At 41.5% G+C, this 22083-nt stretch overlaps 1 protein-coding gene across 2 annotated transcripts in view; it reads right to left on the minus strand.

The window, feature by feature from the left end:
• The window catches only part of LOC120980842 (capping protein, Arp2/3 and myosin-I linker protein 3-like), a 1329972-nt gene that overhangs the window by 578596 nt on the left and 729293 nt on the right, over nucleotides 1-22083 (minus strand). For both annotated transcript variants that reach the window (XM_040410169.1, XM_040410170.1), the window contains one exon: nucleotides 14928-15029. In XM_040410169.1, coding sequence (XP_040266103.1) covers nucleotides 14928-15029 — 102 coding nt within the window. The remainder of the gene's footprint in view (nucleotides 1-14927; nucleotides 15030-22083) is intronic.

The raw sequence follows: 22083 nt of genomic DNA on the forward strand, positions 1-22083 counted from the left end.
GTGGAGGTTGATGCATCAGAAGTGGGGGTCAGAGCAGTTCTGTCGCAGGGTCCATCCCCTAGCAAATGGCATCCGTGTGCTTTTTTTCTCCAAAAAACTCTCCCGCTGAAAGAAATTATGATGTAGGAGATAGAATTATTGGCCTTTGAAGAATGGCATCACTGGTTGGAAGGGGCTACTCATCCTATTACGGTATATACTGGCCACAAGAATTTGGCTTACCTGCAGTCTGCTAAGCGCCTGGATACTATACAAGCTAGGTGGTCACTGTTTTTTACTAGGTTCAATTTTGTGGTCACCTTTCGCCCTGGGGTTAAAAACGTCAAGGCAGATGCGTTGTCACAAAGTTTTCCTGGGGGAAGTGATTCGAAGGATCCCACTCCGATTTTGGCTGATGGGGTGGTGGTTTCTGCTCTGTACCTTGAGTTGGAGGTCACAGGGTTTTGGAACCGCGCTGCTAGAGACTATGTCTCCCGGTCAACAGTGGATAGCAAGAGGGTATAAGCCCCTCTCCTCGACACCCACAGGGTCCGCTCCTGACCTCCTCCTCTGCAGGGATAAAAGGAGATAGGCAGGATAGTGAAGCACCCTCTTGCAATCTTTTTTAAAACGGTTTTATTCTACTCACAAAAGTCGGTAGACAAAGGCATAAAATATATAAATCAGTCGTCACGTTCCTGCCCGACCCGGGTTTCGCTGCCTTGCTTCTTCAGGGGCGATAACTGCGCATGCTTGCAGTCAAGCCTTTTAAATAGCCCAGCTGGTCTCATTACACAGGCCGGTGTGGTTCCGGACAATATCCCAAAATTCCAGGAACAACATTTGCAAATCATACATAATAAAATCACAAACAGTGATCCTCTAATACAATCACATCTAAAACATTAAAATACAGTTGAGAGAGAATTTTCTCTCCCTATTACCAATTCATCTATACATATATGCCCTTTCGGGTTACCGCCATTGCATATATTCAATGCATATCTTCAGCGTCCTAACAGAAATCACTAATCCACATCATACCATCTATAATCCTAAATCATATCAGATTAAGTTGCAATATTAATGATAATAATGCCATCCCCTGGGCTCCGCCCACTCCTGGGACGTTGTACCTGTGTTCTCTTCCCACTCTCGGAGTGACATACGATGTTATCCACCCACTCCTGTGGCGTCAATCAGGTGTTCTCAACCCCGCCTCCACCCCTGACGTCCACGTCACGGGACACCATTGTCCAATGAAACAGTCAGACCAAACTGACATCACTCAAAGGTCCTTAGGAGGCCAGGTAGAGAACAGCCGATCGACACCACCGGTGAGAACACTTCATAATATGTATGGTTAAAGTTCAGCCCAATATTGCCAATATCATCCCCTGGGCTCCGCCCACTCCTGGGACGTTGTTCCCTTATTCTCCACTAACTCCTGGAGCGTCACTAATGTGTTCTTCACTCACTCCCGAGGTGTCAATCAGGTGTTCTCGACCCCGCCTCCACCCGACATCCACATCACGAGACACTCTTATCCAATGGAACCGTCAGGCCAAAATGATGTCACTCAAGGTCCTAAAGAGGGCAGGTAGAGACCAGCCGATCGACTTCAACGGTGAGAACACTTTATAATATACATGGTTTTAAATCAAATTCAATGTTCAGTCCATTGGGTTGTAGGGTCCCTAGCTGGTAGATCCACTCTACCTCTTTTTTGTTAATCTGTGCCAGCGAGTTCCCTCAACGCCAGTGCGGCTTAACCATTTCCACGCCAGCAAATTTTAAACCCTGCGGATTTTTTCCATGCATCAGTTTAAAATGTGCTGATACACTGTGGGTCATCAGGCCTTTCTTGATGTTCCGTAGATGTTCTTGTACCCTAACCTTCAGTTTCCTGACTGTCCTGCCCACGTACTGGAGCCCACAAGGGCACTCCAGTACGTATATGATGCCCTCATTTTCGCATGAGCAATTGTTTCTTATGCGAAATTCAGCCCCATTCTTTTTAGATACTATGTGATTAATGTTTCTCTGTCGCTCTCTTGAATCCCGATTCTTACAACCCGCACAAAATCCGCACCAGGTGAATTTTCCTCCTTCTTTTTTCACCTTTATATTCACAGGGGGAATGGCGCTATGTACAAGTTTTTCTCTAATACTAGCCGCTTTTTTGAAAATAAAAGAGGGATTCGCCGGTATTATTTTTCCTATTATTGGGTCGTTTTTTAATACTCCCCAATTCTTTTTCACCATTTTCTTGACATTATGGGACATGGAGCAAAACTTGGTCACAAATGAAAACCTATAATCCCTATCCACCTTTTCCACTTTTCCTTTCAGATCTTCCTTTCTTCCCCCTTTCTCTATCTCCACATTCTGTATGCACACGTCTAGATTGGCCTCATCATACCCTCTTTCCACAAATCTGTTTTTTAACACCCCACATTGTGTTCTATAGTCACTTACTTCCGTACAATTACGGGCCATCCTCTTGAACTGACCTTTCGGTATGTTCCTGAGCCACGGGGCCGTAATGACAGCTCTTCATATCAATGTAGGAATTAACATCTGTTTCTTTAAAGTAAGAACTTGTTAAAAAACGGCCGTCTTCCATCCGGATACACATTTTCAAAAAATTGACACTAGTGTTACTGATCTCCCCCACAAATCGTAGGTTCCAATCATTAATGTTCAGCTGAGAGATAAAGGACTCGAGTCCCTCTTTCCCTCCTTCCCCCACTAGGAGACAATCGTCAATATACCTCCTCCAGAAGGTCAGTTTGCCCCCTGGGGTGTCCATTCCTAGTGTGGGAAGGATGGAATTCTCCTCCCAAGCCCCCATAAAAATATTAGCAAAGCTGGGGGCGAATTTCGCCCCCATCGCCGTGCCAATACACTGTACGTAATATGAGTCTTTGAACCAAAAATAATTGTAATCGAGGCAATAGCTGAGACACTCTAAAATAAAATTTCCCTGATGGTCCCCTATTCTAACATCATTTCTGATTCTGTTCTCTACCGCCTCCATTCCCAATTTCTTTGGAATAACTGTGTACAGGGATGCCACATCGATTGTGGCCATCCATGTATTCACAGTAGGGGGGGTTAAGTCTGAATGTGCATGGAAAGTTATGCAGTATATCATCATTGTGAGAAAAAGCAAATTAAGAAAGATTAATAAAGCGATAGATGAATTACAAGAAGAGATTAAACCAATGAAAGGCGCAAATAAGGAGTTATATGAGAAATGTAGCAAACAATGTCAAGAATCCGTGTTAAAATCTGAAAAAGAAATAAGGAGTAAGAAACAGAAAAAATATGCGAAAATCTGTAATGATTATAAAACAGATATGGTATATTAATGGAAAAACAAACAAAAGAATATAGAGGAGACTATGTTAGATACGGCACCTGTGGATAAATACAGTGGTAGTAATCCTAGTTTAGGAAACTACACTGGAGGTTTTAGGAAACCCGAGAATGGGGTTGGGAAACAAAAGGCTTTTAAGAGTAATTATAACCAACAAACCAATGAATATATACCGCAGCGCAATTATGGATATGATTACAGAAATCATGAGCGTGCATATCAGCCAAATAGGGATAATGAATACACATATGAACCGCAGTTTGGGAAAGGGTTTGATAACCGGCATCAGCAGACCCATGTATATCAGCATAACTATGGAGGTCAACAGGGGGGGGGGTTGGGGTCAAAACTATGGCTATAGAGGAGGGCAATATAGTGGAAATTATGGACAGAATAATGTATATAGGGGACAACAACACAGACAACCGTACAGACAACCGTACCAAGGGGGAGGATACAAAGGGAAACAAAAATGGAGACCACAAGAAAACTATAATGAAAACTATAATTCAAGCTATCCCGAAAAAGGGGCCCATTATGAAGGTAATAGTTATGGAGAAGAACTAAAAAGGGACAACTGTGAGGGAAACAGACCAAATTTTAAACAACAAGGTGAACAGAATTTTCCCCACCAGAGTATGAAAGGAGTACAGAGGGAAGGAGAAATAAGAGAACAGATAATGAGGACACCACAAAAAAGAAGCCTAACAGAGGAAAACGGGGAAAAGGGAAAAATAAGCCCAAAAACAAAAAGGAGCAAGGAGATCTAAAAGGAATTTTCAATTTGAGCAGTCACAACCTAACAGAAGGAGAAATAAGTGTCCTAAATAAGGGCCTGAAATATGCACCTAGTCAGAAAATTAACAAATTTGAGGCATTTCTGGACATACATAAATTTATTCGGAAAATAAACATGGCCAAGTATTGGATTAATAACCCCGCACCACAGAGTGCCAACCCTGCAGTGGTAACTAGCCAGTTAGACACAAATGAAGAAATTCTGCATACAAAAATGAAAGAAAAATCGAAGTTTTTCCCAAAAAACCCAAATAATGAGTGTGTGGAGGCATTTAAAACCGGGTTATTAAAAGAGCTGGAGGAGATGGATATGGATAAGGTGACACATAATCTCACCTATAAAGAGAGAAAAGCTCTTAAGGATCTGGAAAGAAATCCGGATATAATTGTTAAGCCGGCAGATAAAGGGGGGGGGGGGGGGGTGGTTGTAATGAATAAAGAAAAGTATGAGGCCGAAATGGCGAGACTAGTATCTGACACAACAACCTATAGAAAATTAAAAAACAACCCCACCCAGGAGTATAAACGGATCCTTGACGGTATATTAAAAGAGGGTTTTAAGAAAGGAATATTAAATAAGAAAGAATATGAATATCTCACCATTCCATTTCTCTTGGTACCGGTGATATATCACCTGCCCAAGGTTCATAAAAATCCAGTGGATCCCCCGGGGAGGCCGATTATTTCGGGGCTTAACTCATTGACGTGCAGAATCACGGAGTACATTGATTTTTACCTGCAGGGGTATGTACTGCAGAACCCTTCACACCTGAAAGATACTGGGTCTGTGTTAAGTCTCATTAAAGACTTAACCCCCCCTACTGTGAATACATGGATGGCCACAATCGATGTGGCATCCCTGTACACAGTTATTCCAAAGAAATTGGGAATGGAGGCGGTAGAGAACAGAATCAGAAATGATGTTAGAATAGGGGACCATCAGGGAAATTTTATTTTAGAGTGTCTCAGCTATTGCCTCGATTACAATTATTTTTGGTTCAAAGACTCATATTACGTACAGTGTATTGACACGGCGATGGGGGTGAAATTCGCCCCCAGCTTTGCTAATATTTTTATGGGGGCTTGGGAGGAGAATTCCATCCTTCCCACACTAGGAATGGACACCCCAGGGGGCAAACTGACCTTCTGGAGGAGGTATATTGACGATTGTCTCCTAGTGTGAGAAGGAGGGAAAGAGGGACTCGAGTCCTTTATCTCTCAGCTGAACATTAATGATTGGAACCTACGATTTGTGGGGGAGATCAGTAACACTAGTGTCAATTTTTTGGATTTGTGTATCCGGATGGAAGACGGCCGTTTTTTAACAAGTTCTTACTTTAAAGAAACAGATGTTAATTCCTACATTGATATGAAGAGCTGTCATTACGGCCCGTGGCTCAGGAACATACCGAAAGGTCAGTTCAAGAGGATGGCCCGTAATTGTACGGAAGTAAGTGACTATAGAACACAATGTGGGGTGTTAAAAAACAGATTTGTGGAAAGAGGGTATGATGAGGCCAATCTAGACGTGTGCATACAGAATGTGGAGATAGAGAAAGGGGGAAGAAAGGAAGATCTGAAAGGAAAAGTGGAAAAGGTGGATAGGGATTATAGGTTTTCATTTGTGACCAAGTTTTGCTCCATGTCCCATAATGTCAAGAAAATGGTGAAAAAGAATTGGGGAGTATTAAAAAACGACCCAATAATAGGAAAAATAATACCGGCGAATCCCTCTTTTATTTTCAAAAAAGCGGCTAGTATTAGAGAAAAACTTGTACATAGCGCCATTCCCCCTGTGAATATAAAGGTGAAAAAAGAAGGAGGAAAATTCACCTGGTGCGGATTTTGTGCGGGTTGTAAGAATCGGGATTCAAGAGAGCGACAGAGAAACATTAATCACATAGTATCTAAAAAGAATGGGGCTGAATTTCGCATAAGAAACAATTGCTCATGCGAAAATGAGAGCATCATATACGTACTGGAGTGCCCTTGTGGGCTCCAGTACGTGGGCAGGACAGTCAGGAAACTGAAGGTTAGGGTACAAGAACATCTACGGAACATCAAGAAAGGCCTGATGACCCACAGTGTATCAGCACATTTTAAACTGATGCATGGAAAAAATCCGCAGGGTTTAAAATTTGCTGGCGTGGAAAAGGTTAAGCCGCACTGGCGTGGAGGGAACTCGCTGGCATAGATTAACAAAAAAGAGGTAGAGTGGATCTACCAGCTAGGGACCCTACAACCCAATGGACTGAACATTGAATTTGATTTAAAACCATGTATATTATAAAGTGTTCTCACCGTTGAAGTCGATCGGCTGGTCTCTACCTGCCCTCTTTAGGACCTTGAGTGACATCATTTTGGCCTGACGGTTCCATTGGATAAGAGTGTCTCGTGATGTGGACGTCGGGTGGAGGCGGGGTCGAGAACACCTGATTGACACCTCGGGAGTGAGTGAAGAACACATTAGTGACGCTCCAGGAGTTAGTGGAGAATAAGGGAACAACGTCCCAGGAGTGGGCGGAGCCCAGGGGATGATATTGGCAATATTGGGCTGAACTTTAACCATACATATTATGAAGTGTTCTCACCGGTGGTGTCGATCGGCTGTTCTCTACCTGGCCTCCTAAGGACCTTTGAGTGATGTCAGTTTGGTCTGACTGTTTCATTGGACAATGGTGTCCCGTGACGTGGACGTCAGGGGTGGAGGCGGGGTTGAGAACACCTGATTGACGCCACAGGAGTGGGTGGATAACATCGTATGTCACTCCGAGAGTGGGAAGAGAACACAGGTACAACGTCCCAGGAGTGGGCGGAGCCCAGGGGATGGCATTATTATCATTAATATTGCAACTTAATCTGATATGATTTAGGATTACAGATGGTATGATGTGGATTAGTGATTTCTGTTAGGACGCTGAAGATATGCATTGAATATATGTAATGGCGGTAACCCGAAAGGGCATATATGTATAGATGAATTGGTAATAGGGAGAGAAAATTCTCTCTCAACTGTATTTTAATGTTTTAGATGTGATTGTATTAGAGGATCACTGTTTGTGATTTTATTATGTATGATTTGCAAATGTTGTTCCTGGAATTTTGGGATATTGTCCGGAACCACACCGGCCTGTGTAATGAGACCAGCTGGGCTATTTAAAAGGCTTGACTGCAAGCATGCGCAGTTATCGCCCCTGAAGAAGCAAGGCAGCGAAACCCGGGTCGGGCAGGAACGTGACGACTGATTTATATATTTTATGCCTTTGTCTACCGACTTTTGTGAGTAGAATAAAACCGTTTTAAAAAAGATTGCAAGAGGGTGCTTCACTATCCTGCCTATCTCCTTTTATCCCTGCAGAGGAGGAGGTCAGGAGCGGACCCTGTGGGTGTCGAGGAGAGGGGCTTATATCCTCTTGCTATCCACTGTTGACCGGGAGACATAGTCTCTAGCAGCGCGGTTCCAAAACCCTGTGATTTGTCTAAACAAGTGTGAGCGACCTACCACACTATTCCGGGACCAGCAGCAGCGCAAGTAATTGTCCGTGTTGGGGCACAGGACTGACTTTCTGTTTTGAGTTGGAGGTGTTGGGGGCCCAGGAGGAGGCTCCTGATTCCTGTCCTCCAGGCAAGTTGTTTGTTCCTGCTGAACTGCGATACAAGGTGTTCAAGAAACATCATGATACGGTCCTTGCGGGACATTCTGGAAGCAAATCCACCATAGATCTTATTTCCCGGAGATTCTGGTGGCCAGGGTTGCACAAGGGTGTGGAGAGTTATGTGGCAGCTTGTGAGACCTGTGCACGTGCGAAGGTGGCTCACACTCGGCCTTCAGAATCCCTTCTATCTTTGTCCATCACGTCTCGTCCTTGGACGCATTTGTCCATGGACTTCATTACCGATTTACCGAGTTCCTCTGGGAAAACTGTGATTTTGGTGGTAGTGGACTGCTTCAGTAAGATGGCCCACTTTATACCGTTACCTAGCTTGCCCAATGCCAAAACTCTCGCTCAGGTTTTTATCGATAACATTGTAAAACTAAATGGCATTCCCTCTGATGTGGTGTCTGATAGGGGGACGCAATTTGTTTCCAGGTTTTGGAGGGTGTTTTGCTCTCGTCTGGAAATTCAACTGTCTTTCTCTTCAGCTTTTCATCCCCAGTCGAATGGTCAGACAGAGCGCACTAACCAAAACCTGGAGACCTATTTGAGGTGTTTTGTTTGCAGAGAACCAGGGTGACTGGTCCTCGTTCTTGTCTCTAGCCAAATTTGCCTTGAATAACCGTAGACAGGAGTCCACTGATAAGTCACCATTTTTTGCGCATATGGTTTTCACCAACAGTTTGGTACTTTTTCTGGGACTGGATCTTCTGGGATGCCAGAAGAGGAGAGATTCTCTTCCGCCTTGTCATCTATCTGGCGGAAAATCCAAGTTAATTTGGAAAAGATGGGTGAAAGATATAAACGGATGGCTGACCGGAGACGTATGACTGGTACGGACCTGTGTGTGGGTGATTCGGTGTGGTTGTCCACTAAAAACATTAAGCTCAAGGTACCATCTTGGAAACTGGGTCCAAGATTTATTGGGCCTTACAAAATCTCTGCTGTGGTCAACCCAGTGGCGTTCCGTCTAGATCTTCCGATGACCTGGAAGATCCATAATGTGTTTCACAGGTCCTTACTGAAGAAATATGTGGAACCTGTGGAATCATCTCCATTGCCACCTCCTCCTGTCCTAGTAGATGGCAATTTAGAGTTTGATATCTCTAGGATTCTCGACTCCCGTGTTCTTCGGGGATCCCTCCAGTACCTAGTGCACTGGAAGGGATACGGTCCCGAGGAAAGAATGTGGATTCTGGCTTCTGATGTTAGTGCTAGCCGCCTGGTGAGGGCCTTTCACAGGGCACACCCGGAGAAAGTTGGTCTGGTGTGTCCGGAGGTCACCCGTAGAAAGGGGGGTACTGTCATGCCTTGCCCTGTGAATGTGCGAAGATCTGCCAGGCTGGCTGCACATGTTTGACTCTTCTCTTTGTTTTGGTTTGAGTTGAGCTGGATCCACCTTCCCTCAGGTGTACTGTGTTGATTTTTAGCGAGGCTATTTATTCCTCCATCTCCCACTGGCCTGTGCGGGTTATAGTTCATTCCTGTGGGCTTTGGATGTGATGTGGATTGTCTGCTCTAGCTCAGCTCAAGATAAGTCCTCTCTGTTTCTTCCCTTGTTGTCTTTTGTCTAGGCCTCTAGGGAGATGCTTGCTTCTTCCTGCTTGTGGAACCAGGTCGCCTCTTCCCCTTTCACTTCTGCTCAGGGTTTTCCCAGGGTATATAGATGTAGGCACAAGGGCATGTGAATATCCACCATAAGGGTATGCACATGCACAGCAGTATAGGGAAAGCTTCAGGGATCTCTAGGAAGTGATCCTTTCTCCCTAGCTTTTGGGCCTAGTCTATTGTACTGTTTGTTTTCCCTGTGTTTGGTTATTTCCCTGCTGACATACCTTCTGTGACAATAATATACTTAATGCTTTTAACATACGATATTTGCAGAGTAATGACGGAGACAGAATTAGCAAATAGTCCACACTTGGTCCACACTTCCCTCATGGTGCCTATATGATCTATATAATACTGTAGATATTATGAGTGGGTTAGGATGTTGTTTAATCAGAATCAAATAATTGGCTGGAGTTTGGGCATTGCCTCTTCACCTCCATTATGTTTTAAGTTGTGTCCTAATTTCACAGATTTAATAGCTGTCTGGCTTATAGTATATGCAGTAGAAGAAAAGGAAAAGAAAAAACAGCCACAAGAAGAGGCGCCAACCCACTATTAGTCACTATGATCGTTATATGAAATGGGATTTGGGAAGAGAAGTAAGAGCATGTGCATAAGTGTAATCATAAAATATATATCATAAAATATATTCCCACCTAAAATAAAAATTATGATTCACAGAATAAAACCAATGTAATAAACATGTTATAAAAATTGAAATTGTGAACAGATCACCAGGGAGGTGGTCTATGGGATAAGCTCAAGACACCCACAAACTCAGCCTCGCTTGCCTGGATCTCATGTAGTATCTTAGGAAGAACGGCAGTCCCACAGGTGGCACTTCTGGTAAAATCCCTTATTGGTATTGCAGGTCAGCTCAACGCATTTCGGGGGTGTTACCTCATACCCCCTTCATCAGGAGCAATCACAATTAGTGTATAAAACAATAAAATCATGAAATCCTTAAAATACATGTTATGTGTTGTTTTTTTTTATATATGGTGAGAACATGTTTTCCCGCCCATTCTATCAATAGGGCGGAAAGAAACTTCACTTCCGTTTTTACAACTTGCGTTCCACGGTGGAACGCATGTGCGTTATTCTTTATTTCAGATGTGCATTGAGAGAGACAATTTTCCCATACAAGTATGACCCTGTATTAGTGACCAATAGTGGGTTGGCGCCTCTTCTTGTGGCTGTTTTTTCTTTTCCTTTTCTTCTACTGTAGCAGTGCTCTCTACATATACAGCCATTACCGGCAGCCTCCTATCGCCCTCTTTTATGGTGATTGGTTCTCCTTCCTTTTACTCTAAGATCTTTTAGACTTCTATCCAAAATAGCTCTTTGATTTACACTCTTTTTTTGGAAATTTTTGTTTTCTCCTCCTCTTCACTTATAGTATATGGAAAGAGTAGCAACCTACTTAACAGGAGCATCAAACAATCAGGAACAAAAAAATCAGGAAATGTTTTTTCCACCATAATGTGTATGTAGTATGTGAAACAGATACATATAGATGGCTGCCACCTCACCACTCAGGAGTCTGCACCTTAGCTAATTATCCCTGGGGCTTGAGTCTGAGAACAAAAAGGTGTTCTGTTACAGCAGGTACCAAAACAGATTTTGAAGGGAAAGAGAAACAAAGAAGACCAAGTGTTTTTTGCACATGCCATGATGAGGATGGTATAATTTGGGTGGTTGCTGATATGGAACATGCTAAGAGGTTAAGGGAAATTTATAGAGCCATTAATTCTAAGGAAGAATGGCTTACCAACTAAACTGATTTGCCGTGTTGGTTAAACCCAGTTAACTGGTTTAGTTAAATAAAATGATTGGCTGGTGGTTGATGTTATCTTTATAAGAGGATTGAGTTAATAGTGGCAGTTCTAAATTTATCATTTCTGATTAAATTGGCAGTAAGATCAGGAAGATGTTATCATCTGTGGGGACTCGCTCTGGTAGATAGGATTAGTGGACGCAGTATAGAGGCAACAACAAGTTCTTTGGATTAAACAGTTCAGTGTTTTATTCACACTAGGCAAGTGACAAAACAAGCAGTCATATTCAAACAAAAAGTCACCTTGCGGTGTTGGTGGTAATTCACACCATGCGGCAATTCTGCCTCAAAGAGTCCTTGCTCATAGCAGCACCAACCTGTTTTCACACCAAACAGGTAGCAAGCCTTCATCCAGACACAAGGCTTCCAGATCCCAACACAGAGACCTCTCTTCTGAGCCCAGCTGCCTATTTAAAGAGGACCTTTCACCGATTCTTACACTGTGAACTAACTATACAGACATGTAGAGCGGCGCCCAGGGATCTCACTGCACTTACTATTATCCCCGGGCGCCGCTCCGTTCTCCCGCTATGCCCTCCGGTATCTCCGCTCACTAAGTTATAGTAGGCAGAGATTCCAGTCACTAAGTTATGGTAGGCGGAGTCTGCCCTTGTTCTGCTCTAGCGCTGGCCAATCGCAGCGCAGAGCTCACAGCCTGGGAGGTTATTTTCTCCCAGGCTGTGAGCTCTGCAATGCGATTGGCCAGCGCTAGAGCAGAACAAGGGCAGACTCCGCCTACCATAACTTAGTGACTGGAATCTCCGCCTACTATAACTTAGTGAGCGGAGATACCGGAGGGCATAGCAGGAGAACGGAGCGGCGCCCGGGGATAATAGTAAGTGCAGTGAGATCCCCGGGCGCCGCTCTCCATGTCTGTATAGTTAGTTCACAGTGTAATAATCGGTGAAAGGTCCTCTTTAAGGACAGCCAGGTGCTGCCAAAACCCAGACCAGAATTTAAAATCCGGTCTGGTATTTGACCTCACCTGGCTGTAAATCAGCCCAGCAGCACATGCTGGGAGGAAAATACCTGTGTTCCCAGACAAAACCTCTCACTGTGTCACACATCACAAACCAACTATAATTACAACCTATATACTGAATGTGAATCATGGAGAAGCTACAAGAGAGGAATATATGTATATCAATGCAATCTGCGAACACTGATCCTGACGATTCAGATGATTCAGCTGAAAACTATAGAAGCCTGGACATGATTACTTTGAATTCTGATGATTATGGGACAATTGCCTCGCCTCCTAACTGTGCCCCTGTGCCTCTCCAGGGAATAACTTGAAAGAAAGTGAGGAACTGGGTGGACAGTGGAGTCTACCATAGATGATGAATGGCTTATTAGCCCTGACTTGTTCACTTGTGTCTCCTTCGACTCCCCAGGGGTGAACAGATATAAGATCTGCATTAGGGATATGAGGCCCTTAAGGGTACACCTCAGTTGATGAATGGCCTATAGTGTAGCTGGCCAGCTAGGACCTGTACTAGGTTACTAGTATAGCTTATATGTGTATACAGCTAAACCTGCTAATAACCTTAATACAGTTCCTATGTTTATGTGTTAAAGACAAAAGCAGAGTTATTTACTGTGACATCATGTTTTGGATGTCATATAACTGTTATATATTTCGTGTTCACAGAAGCAGAAAAAGATAATATGCCTTTAAGATTCATTTTGTAATGAAAGGTAAGCTCAGTGACACAGCAGAAACAACAGAAACTATAGTGTTTATCTGTTGTTGCTGGGCAGAAGTCTAGACCAATCACAACCAGCTTTTCACACAGCAAGAGTTTTCACCAATCATAGCCAGCCTCACACACAGCCTGTCTGGGAATTCCCCCAGCTCCTGCTGCTAGAATCATTCACCAGACACAGGAGCTGAAGAGACATTCACTCCACTGAGAGCTGAGTTTTATGGGAACAGGAGGCCAATATAGGTATTTAAAACAGTTATATAATGTTCATATTGTTAGTAGTGTTTTTAAAACTGTATACTGAACTAGATATCTATGTGTTTACTTCCAATTCCACCAATTGCAACCATACAATTGCAAGCATACAAACCAGATTCCATACAAATTGCATTCAAACTGCAAACTGCTCATACCAGATCATAAGCAATTGCATACTGCAAACCAAGTTTAGCAAGCATAACTATTAGTTAGACCTCAGATATACCTCTCAGAGAGATCATAAAGTGCTTAAATAACTGAAAGTGAGAGTAAAAATACTCAAGAGAGAAATATATCCACCATTTTAAGTTGAATGACAAGATTGAACAGTTGAACCACCAGCTTAATCATACCGCCATTTTTTGATATCTTTTCAACAAGTGTTATATACATGGACTATCTGCTGCGGAGGCGGCAGTTTTATATGAAGAAAAGTTGAAGTTAATAAAGAAGTTATTTGAAGCATTTGGTGTGCTCTTTACCTACTGTTTCCATAAAACGGTGCTAGAGGAATTACAGAGTAATAGACAGTCTGGTTAGACTAAAAGTCAGAGATACCAAAATTCTTCTAATCCCACAGCGCAAAAGGCACTTCATAGTGCTGCAACTGCCTGGTTTAAACTAAATGCAGTCAATGTGGAAACTCTCTTGGGACAATTAGGAAATCATGTTCAAGAGGAGGAAAATGTGAAAGAAATTAAGTGGTTAATGAACATGAATAGTGCCAATTGTACCTAATTGTCCAATATTCTCCATTTTTGGGTTTTATGCTTAAATTTCTTTGATATAACATCTATGATTGAGAAATATAGTCACATGATTCTTAAAAGAAAGTTAGACAAACACTGCAACTAGGGAACTGCTTGGAAGAAATATAGATAGGGACTTTTGCAGATATGAGTCATGTCTGTGTACATGTATTTTTCCATTCCATTATTATGCTTCTGATTGGTTGCTTTAATAAATACTTGTGATTGGACATATTAAAATTGATGGCTAAAGGGGGGTGGTTAGATCCACAATGTACAACTAATAAAATTGACTCTACGGGCGTTGCCCAGCAGAGAACCCTTTAACCAGCAAAGTGTCTGGGTCTTTGATTCTTAGGTCGACCACATCCCCTGGCACATGGGAAAACGTATTAATCTATTTGAATCCCACAGACAAGCAAGGTTTTCCTAAATTGCAGCGACAATACTCAGATTGAGTCATTGTCACTAGTGGGGTAACACAGGGATCAATATTAGGCCCTATTCTCTTCAATATATTTATTAATGATCTTGTAAATAAAATATAACATTTTACAGATGATACTAAACTTTGGGAAGTAATTAACACAAAAGGGGACAATATACTGCTACAGATGGATCTGGATAGATTGACGCTTGAACACAGAAGTTGCAAATGAGGTTTAACACTGACAAATGTAAGGTTATGCACATGGGAAGGGAAAATACATATCACTTGTACACACTAAATGGTAAAACACTGGTTAATACTGAAATGGAAAATGACATAGGAATTATAATGGACAGTGAACTTCGGGAAGGATTTTTTTCCCCCTAAAATTAGGAAAATTGGCTTCAACCCCATAAGGGATTTTTGCCTTCCTGTAGATCAACATTGCAGGACAATAGGCTGAACTGAATGGACATATGCCTTTTTTTTAGCCTTATAAACTGTTACTGTTACTATATTACCTTAATACATCTGAAGGTAATTGTGTTCCTGATAGATTAAGATGTTTGAGAACAAAGGCTTTGTTAAAAAACTTGGTGATAGGAGACAAATCTTTGATTTTCCTGCAAAATAAATACAAAGTCAAATCCATCATATGATATTATATAAGTAACATTTTAAGAAGAATAATCTAACAATGAAAGCTTATATTAGTCCCAATAAAATTGGTTCTACAGTTCCTCACAGGGGATTTCAACAAATAAAAGTAAGCTATTTTTAATACACTTTAAAAAAATCTTCAAAGTATAACTGGTCATACACATTAGTATTATGTTGGTCGAATTTGCAAAGAATGGTGAGTTATGCCAACACAACAAATGTGTGTTTGGAGCACCCGACTCTTCCCCGACAGATGTTGGGGAAACAAGGATTGATGAAAATGAATATTTTGGCCCAATCCTTTAGTTTTGCTGGAGATAAGCCACAGCCAGAAGCGTCTGGCAGTGGCTATCTCTACTTTCCCCATAGAACACACATACACGTTTGGCTGTGCTGAATGTGTATGGGGAAGCCGGGAGATGGTTGGGAAAGATAGCTATTCGGCCAACAGTTATTGAATGTTTATGGACAGTTTAAGACTCACCAACATATAGCATATCTATGTGGAGTTATATAATTGTTTACCTGGCACTAGACATTTCATCTATGTGACAACAGAGATATGGTACCAATGGCTCACCAGGGAAAACATACTTTAAAAACTATGTCACTAAACTAGTCTTCCCAACCATGATTTATACTGTATTAAAGGGAATGTGTCGTGAAATTTATTTCTACCCGTTAAAACCAGATAGCAACACATATTCGTTTTTTGCTACAGATTTATTTTTTTCCAATGTGATTATGGGAGCTGCCATATTTTGAGAGATATACTTTACAGCAGCCACCAAGGGCCATAGACACAATGGACTGGAGGGGACCTCATTAAATTCTATAGGAAAGTTTCTAGGTATCTGCTGTCACCTGTATTGTAATCCTGCCTGTTATGATAAAGAGTGATCTGTACAGACCATGAAGTGGCGCATTATAATTAGGATTAGATAGATTAGATATTGACATGGAAAACTAAAAATAATCACATTTAAACAATCGGTCATTATCTAATGACACATTCCTTTTAAGAGGACCTAATACCTATGAACATGACTGGAACAGGAGAACATTTGTTAACCGCCTCACGTCCGCCCATAGGATATAAACGTCCTATGGGTGGACGTCTATTTCTGACAGCACGTTTTAAAACGTCCTGTCAGAAATAGCAGCTGCACGCTAATCGTGCAGCTGCTGATCGGGTTGCCCGCTGTCAGTGACAGCAGGGCAACCCTAAGACAAGGCAGGGACAGTGCCCAGGTGTCCCTGCCTTCACGATCGCTGCAGACACAGCGCTCACCTGTTCCGGCCCGTCATGTGACCGCCGTGACCGGAGAGTGCAGGACCTGTGTGAGGTCTCTCAGAGACCTGGATCAGCCCTGCTGTGAGGCTGTACAGCGCAGGATTGCTGCTGTACAGCCTCTATAGGGGTGCATTTGTCCTGTAACTGGGGCTACTATGTCAGCCCCAGTTACAGGAGAAATCAACAGTGTAAAAAAAAATAAAAAGTGAACTAAATGTCCCCCAGAGGTCTTGTATGACCTTATGGGGGACGAAAAGTGTAAAATAAAATAAAAATAAAATAAAGGGTTGAAAAAATAAAATAAAAAAAAGTTTCACATGTAAAAAAAAAAAAAAATCCCAAGTAAGGAATAAAAAAAAAAATTAAAAATAGAAAAAATAAAATAAAATAGACATATTTAGTATTGCCGCGTCCGTAAAAACCAGCTCTATAAAAATATCACATGACCTAACCCCTCGGGTGAACACCGTAAAAAAATAATAAAAAAAACTGTGTCAAAACAAGCAATTTTTGTCACCTTGCATCACAAAAGGTGCAACACCAAGTGATCAAAAACGCGTATGTCCCACAAAATGGTACCAATAAAACCGTCACCTCATCCCGCAAAAAATGAGCCCCTACATAAGAAAATCTCTCAAAAAATAAAAAAACTATAGCTCTTAGAACATGGAGACACTAAAACATCATTTTTTTGGTTTCAAAAATGCTATTATTGTGTTAAAGTGAAACCAATAAAAAAAAGTATACATATTAGGTATTGCCGCGTCCATAAAAACCAGCTCTATAAAAATATCACATGACCTAACCCCTCGGGTGAACACCGTAAAAAAAAAAAAAAAAAAGTGTCAAAACAAGCAATTTTTGTCACCTTGCATCACAAAGGGTGCAACACCAAGTGATCAAAAACGCGTATGTCCCACAAAATAGTACCAATAAAACCGTCACCTCATCCCGCAAAAAATGAGCCCCTACATAAGAAAATCTCTCAAAAAATAAAAAAACTATAGCTCTCAGAACATGGACACATTAAAACATAATTTTTTGGTTTCAAAAATGCTATTATTGTGTAAAACTTTAATAAATGAGAAAAAGTATACATATTAGGTATCGCCACGTCCGTAACAATCTGCTCTATAAAAATGTCACTTGACTGAACCCCTCAGGTGAACGCTGTAAAAATAAATAAATAGAAACTGTGCTAAAACAACCAATTTTTTGGTCACCTTGCCCCATAAAGTGTTATAATGAATGATCAAAAAATCATATGTACCCAAAAATAGTACTAATAAAACTGGCACCTTATCCCCTAGTTTCCAAAATGGGGTCACTTCTTGGGAGTTTCTACTGTAAGGGTGCATCAGGGGGCTTCAAATGGGACATGGCATCTAAAAACCATGTGGAGTTCCTTATCTTCTGCGCCCTGCCGTGTGCCCAAACAGCAGTTTACGACCACATGTGGGGTGTTTCTGTAAACCGCAGAATCTGGGTAATAAATATTGAGTTTTGTTTGGCTGTTAACCATCGATGTGTTAAAGAAAAAAATTGATTAAAATGGAAAATCTGCCAAAAAAGTGAAATTTAAAAATTTGATCTCCATTTTCCTTTAATTCTTGTGGAACGCCTAAAGGGTTAACAAAGTTTGTAAAATCGGTTTTGAATACCTTGAGGGGTGTAGTTTCTACAATGGGGTCATTTATGGGGGTATCCACTATGTAGGCCCCACAAAGTGACTTCAGACCTGAACTGGTCCTTATAAAGTGGGTTTTGGCAATTTTCTTAAAAATTTGAAGAATTGCTTCTAAACTTCTAAGCCTTCTAACGTCCTAAAAAAATAAAATCACATTTCCAAAATGATGCCAACATAAAGTAGACATATGGGGAATGTTAAATAATAAATATTTTATGAGGTATCACTTTCTGTTTTAACCCCTTAAGGACTCAGCCCTATTTCACCTTAAGGACTTGGCCATTTTTTGCAAGTGTCACTTTAAGTGCTGATAACTTTAAAACGCTTTGACTTATCCAGGCCGTTCTGAGATTGTTTTTTCGTCACATATTGTACTTCATGACACTGCTAAAATTGGGTCAAAAAAGTTAATTTTTTTGCATAAAAAAATACCATATTTATCAAAAATTTTGAAAAATTAGCAAATTTCAAAGTTTCAGTTTCTCTACTTCTGTAATACATAGTAATACCCCCAAAAATTTTGATGACTTTACATTCCCCATATGTCTACTTCATGTTTGTAGCATTTTGGGATTGATATTTTATTTTTTGGGGATGTTATAAGGCTTAGAAGTTTAGAAGCAAATCTTGAAATTTTTCAGAAATTTACAAAAACCAAATTTTTAGGGACCACTACAGGTCTGAAGTCACTTTGCGAGGCTTACATAATAGAAACCGCCCAAAAATGACCCCATTCTATAAACTACACCCCTCAAGGTATTCAAAACTGATTTTACAAGCTTCGTTAACCCTTTAGGTATTGCACAAGAGTTATTGGCAAATGGGGATGAAATTTGAGAATTTCATTTTTTTGCCTAATTTTCCATTTTAACCCATTTTTTCCACTAACAAAGCAAGGGTTAACAGCTAAACAAGACTGTATCTTTATTGCCCTGACTCTGCCGTTTACATAACACCCCATATGTGGCCGTAAACTACTGTACGGGCACACAGTAGGGCGTAGAGTGAAAGGTGCGCCGTTTGGTTTTTGGAGGGCTGATTTTGCTGGACTGTTTTTTTGACACCATGTCCCATTTGAAGCCCCCTGATGCACCCCTAGAGTAGAAACTCCATAAAAGTGACCCCATCTAAGAAACTACACCCCTCAAGGTATTCAAAACTGATTTTACAAACTTTGTTAACCCTTTAGGTGTTGCACAAGAGTTATTGGCAAATGGGGATGAAATTTGAGAATTTCATTTTTTTGCCTAATTTTCCATTTTAACCCATTTTTTCCACTAACAAAGCAAGGGTTAACAGCCAAACAAGACTGTATCTTTATTGCCCTGACTCTGCCGTTTACAGAAACACCCCATATGTGGCCGTAAACTACTGTACGGCCACACAGCGGGGCGTAGAGTGAAAGGTGCGCCGTATGGTTTTTGGAAGCCAGATTTTGCTGGACTGTTTTTTTGACACCATGTCCCATTTGAAGCCCCCCTGATGCACCCCTGGAGTAGAAACTCCTTAAAAGTGACCCCATCTAAGAAACTACACCCCTCAAGGTATTCAAAACTGATTTTACAAACTTTGTTAACCCTTTAGGTGTTGCACAAGATTTAATGGAAAATAGAGATACAATTTCAAAATTTCACTTTTTTGGCAGATTTTCCATTTTAATATTTTTTTTCCAGTAACAAAGCAAGGGTTAACAGCCAAACAAAACTCATTATTTATGGCCCTTATTCTGTAGTTTACAGAAACACCCCATATGTGGTCGTAAACCGCTGTACGGGCACACGGCAGGGCGCAGAAGGAAAGGAATGCCATACGGTTTTTGGAAGGCAGGTTTTGCTGGACTGGTTTTTTTGACACCATGTCCCATTTGAAGCCCCCCTGATGCACCCCTAGAGTAGAAACTCCAAAAAAGTGACCCCATTTTAGAAAGTACGGAATAAGGTGGCAGCTTTGTTGGTACTAGTTTAGGGTACATATGATTTTTGGTTGCTCTATATTACACTTTTTGTGCGGCAAGGTAACAAGAAATAGCTTTTTTGGCACGTTTTTTTTTTTTTTTGTTATTTACAACATTCATCTGACAGGTTAGATCATGTGGTAATTTTATAGAGCAGGTTGTCACGGACGCGGTGATACCTAATATGTATACCTTTTTTTTATTTATGTAAGTTTTATACAATAACTTCATTTTTAAAACCAAAAAAAGTTTTAGTGTCTCCATAGTCTAAGAGCCATAATTTTTTCAGTTTTTGGGCGATTATCTTGAGTAGGGTCTCATTTTTTGCGGGATGAGATGACGGTTTAATTGGCACTATTTTGGGGTGCATATGACTTTTTTATCACTTGTTATTACACTTTTTGTGACGTAAGATGACAAAAAATGGCTTTTTTTACACCGTTTTTATTTTTTATTTTTTACGGTGGTCACCTGAGGGGTTAGATCATGTGATATTCTTATAGAGCCGGTCGATACGGACGCGGTGATACCTAATATGTATACTTTATTTTTATTTATGTAAGTTTTACACAATGATTTCATTTTTGAAACAAAAAAAATCATGTTTTAGTGTTTCTTTAGTCTGAGAGCCATAGTTTTTTCAGTTTTTGGGCGATTATCTTGGGTAAGGTATGATTTTTGCGGGATGAGATGACGGTTTGATTGGTACTATTTTGGCGTACATGTGACTTTTTTGATCACTTTTATTACCTTTTTTGGGAAGTAAGGTGGGCAAAATTTCAATTTTCTCATAGTTTTTATTTTTTTATTTTTATGGTGTTCACCGTGCGGGGAAAGTAACATGACCGTTTTATAGATCAGGTCGTTATGGACGCGGCGATACCTAATATGTGTAGTGTATTTTATTTTTTTTATTTTTATTCAGTGATGAATGTTTTTTTTTTTATCTTAACTTTTTTCACTTTTTTTAACTTTTTTTTTGACCCAGACCCACTTGGTTCTTGAAGATCCAGTGGGTCTGATGTCTGTATAATACAGTACAGTACAATATATATTGTTCTATACTGTATTTTACTTACACTGAACAGATCTATGCTTTCAGCACAGATCTGTTCAGCACCATGGACAGCAGGACGCCTGAGCAGGCGTCCTGTTGCCATGGGAACCCTCCCCGTCTGCTCAGAACTTCGCAGGCGGGGAAGGGTAAGCACAGGGCTGAGGGGGGCTCTCTGGGGGCTCTCTCCCTCTCCATCGGGGGGCTGCAAAGGCACAGCAGCCCCCCGATGGAGAGGGAGGGAGCTCCCTGACCGACGACAGTTAACTTTTTCCATACAGCGGTCCGTACGGACCGCGGTATGGAAAGGGTTAAACGGCTGACATCTGCACAGATGTCAGCCGCTTATACCAGGGTGCCAGCAATGTGCTGGCACCCTGGTATAACCACTAGAAGCCAACGATCATTCATGGGGAGGCGGGCGGGGGATCGCGATCCCGCCTCCCGCACCGCCCCCACCGCATGCGACACCCATGCACCACCCGCCGGCATAAAATCGTGCAGGGGTGCAGGGGGGGGGGTGAAAAATATTGATTATAGGCACTCAAAAGTTTCTGATCCCCGCGTTCAGGGACCGCGGGCATCAGAAACTGCAAAAAGCGCAGCAAACCGCAGGTCTGAATTGACCTGCGGTTTGCTGCGATCGCCGACACGGGGGGGTCACATGACCCCCCCTGGCGTTGTCACAGGATACCGGCTGAAGGATTTCAGCCGAAATCCCGTTCCGTTTAACCCCTCGGGCGCCGGAATACTGAGTTCAAGTTAGGACGTACCGGTACGCCCTGAGTCCTTAAGGACTCGGGAAATAGGGCGTACCGATACGCCCTGCGTCCTTAAGGGGTTAAAAGCAGAGAAATTGAAATTTAGAAAATTGCGAATTTTTTAAATTTTTGGGTAAATTTGGGATTTTTTCATAAATAAAGGTGAAATATTTTGACTCAAATTTATGACTATCATGAAGTACAATGTGTCACGAGAAAACAATCTCTGAATGACTTGGATAAATAAAGGCATTCCAAAGTTATTAC

This window comes from Bufo bufo, chromosome 10, assembly GCF_905171765.1.
Source record: "Bufo bufo chromosome 10, aBufBuf1.1, whole genome shotgun sequence".
Lineage (NCBI taxonomy): Eukaryota > Metazoa > Chordata > Amphibia > Anura > Bufonidae > Bufo > Bufo bufo.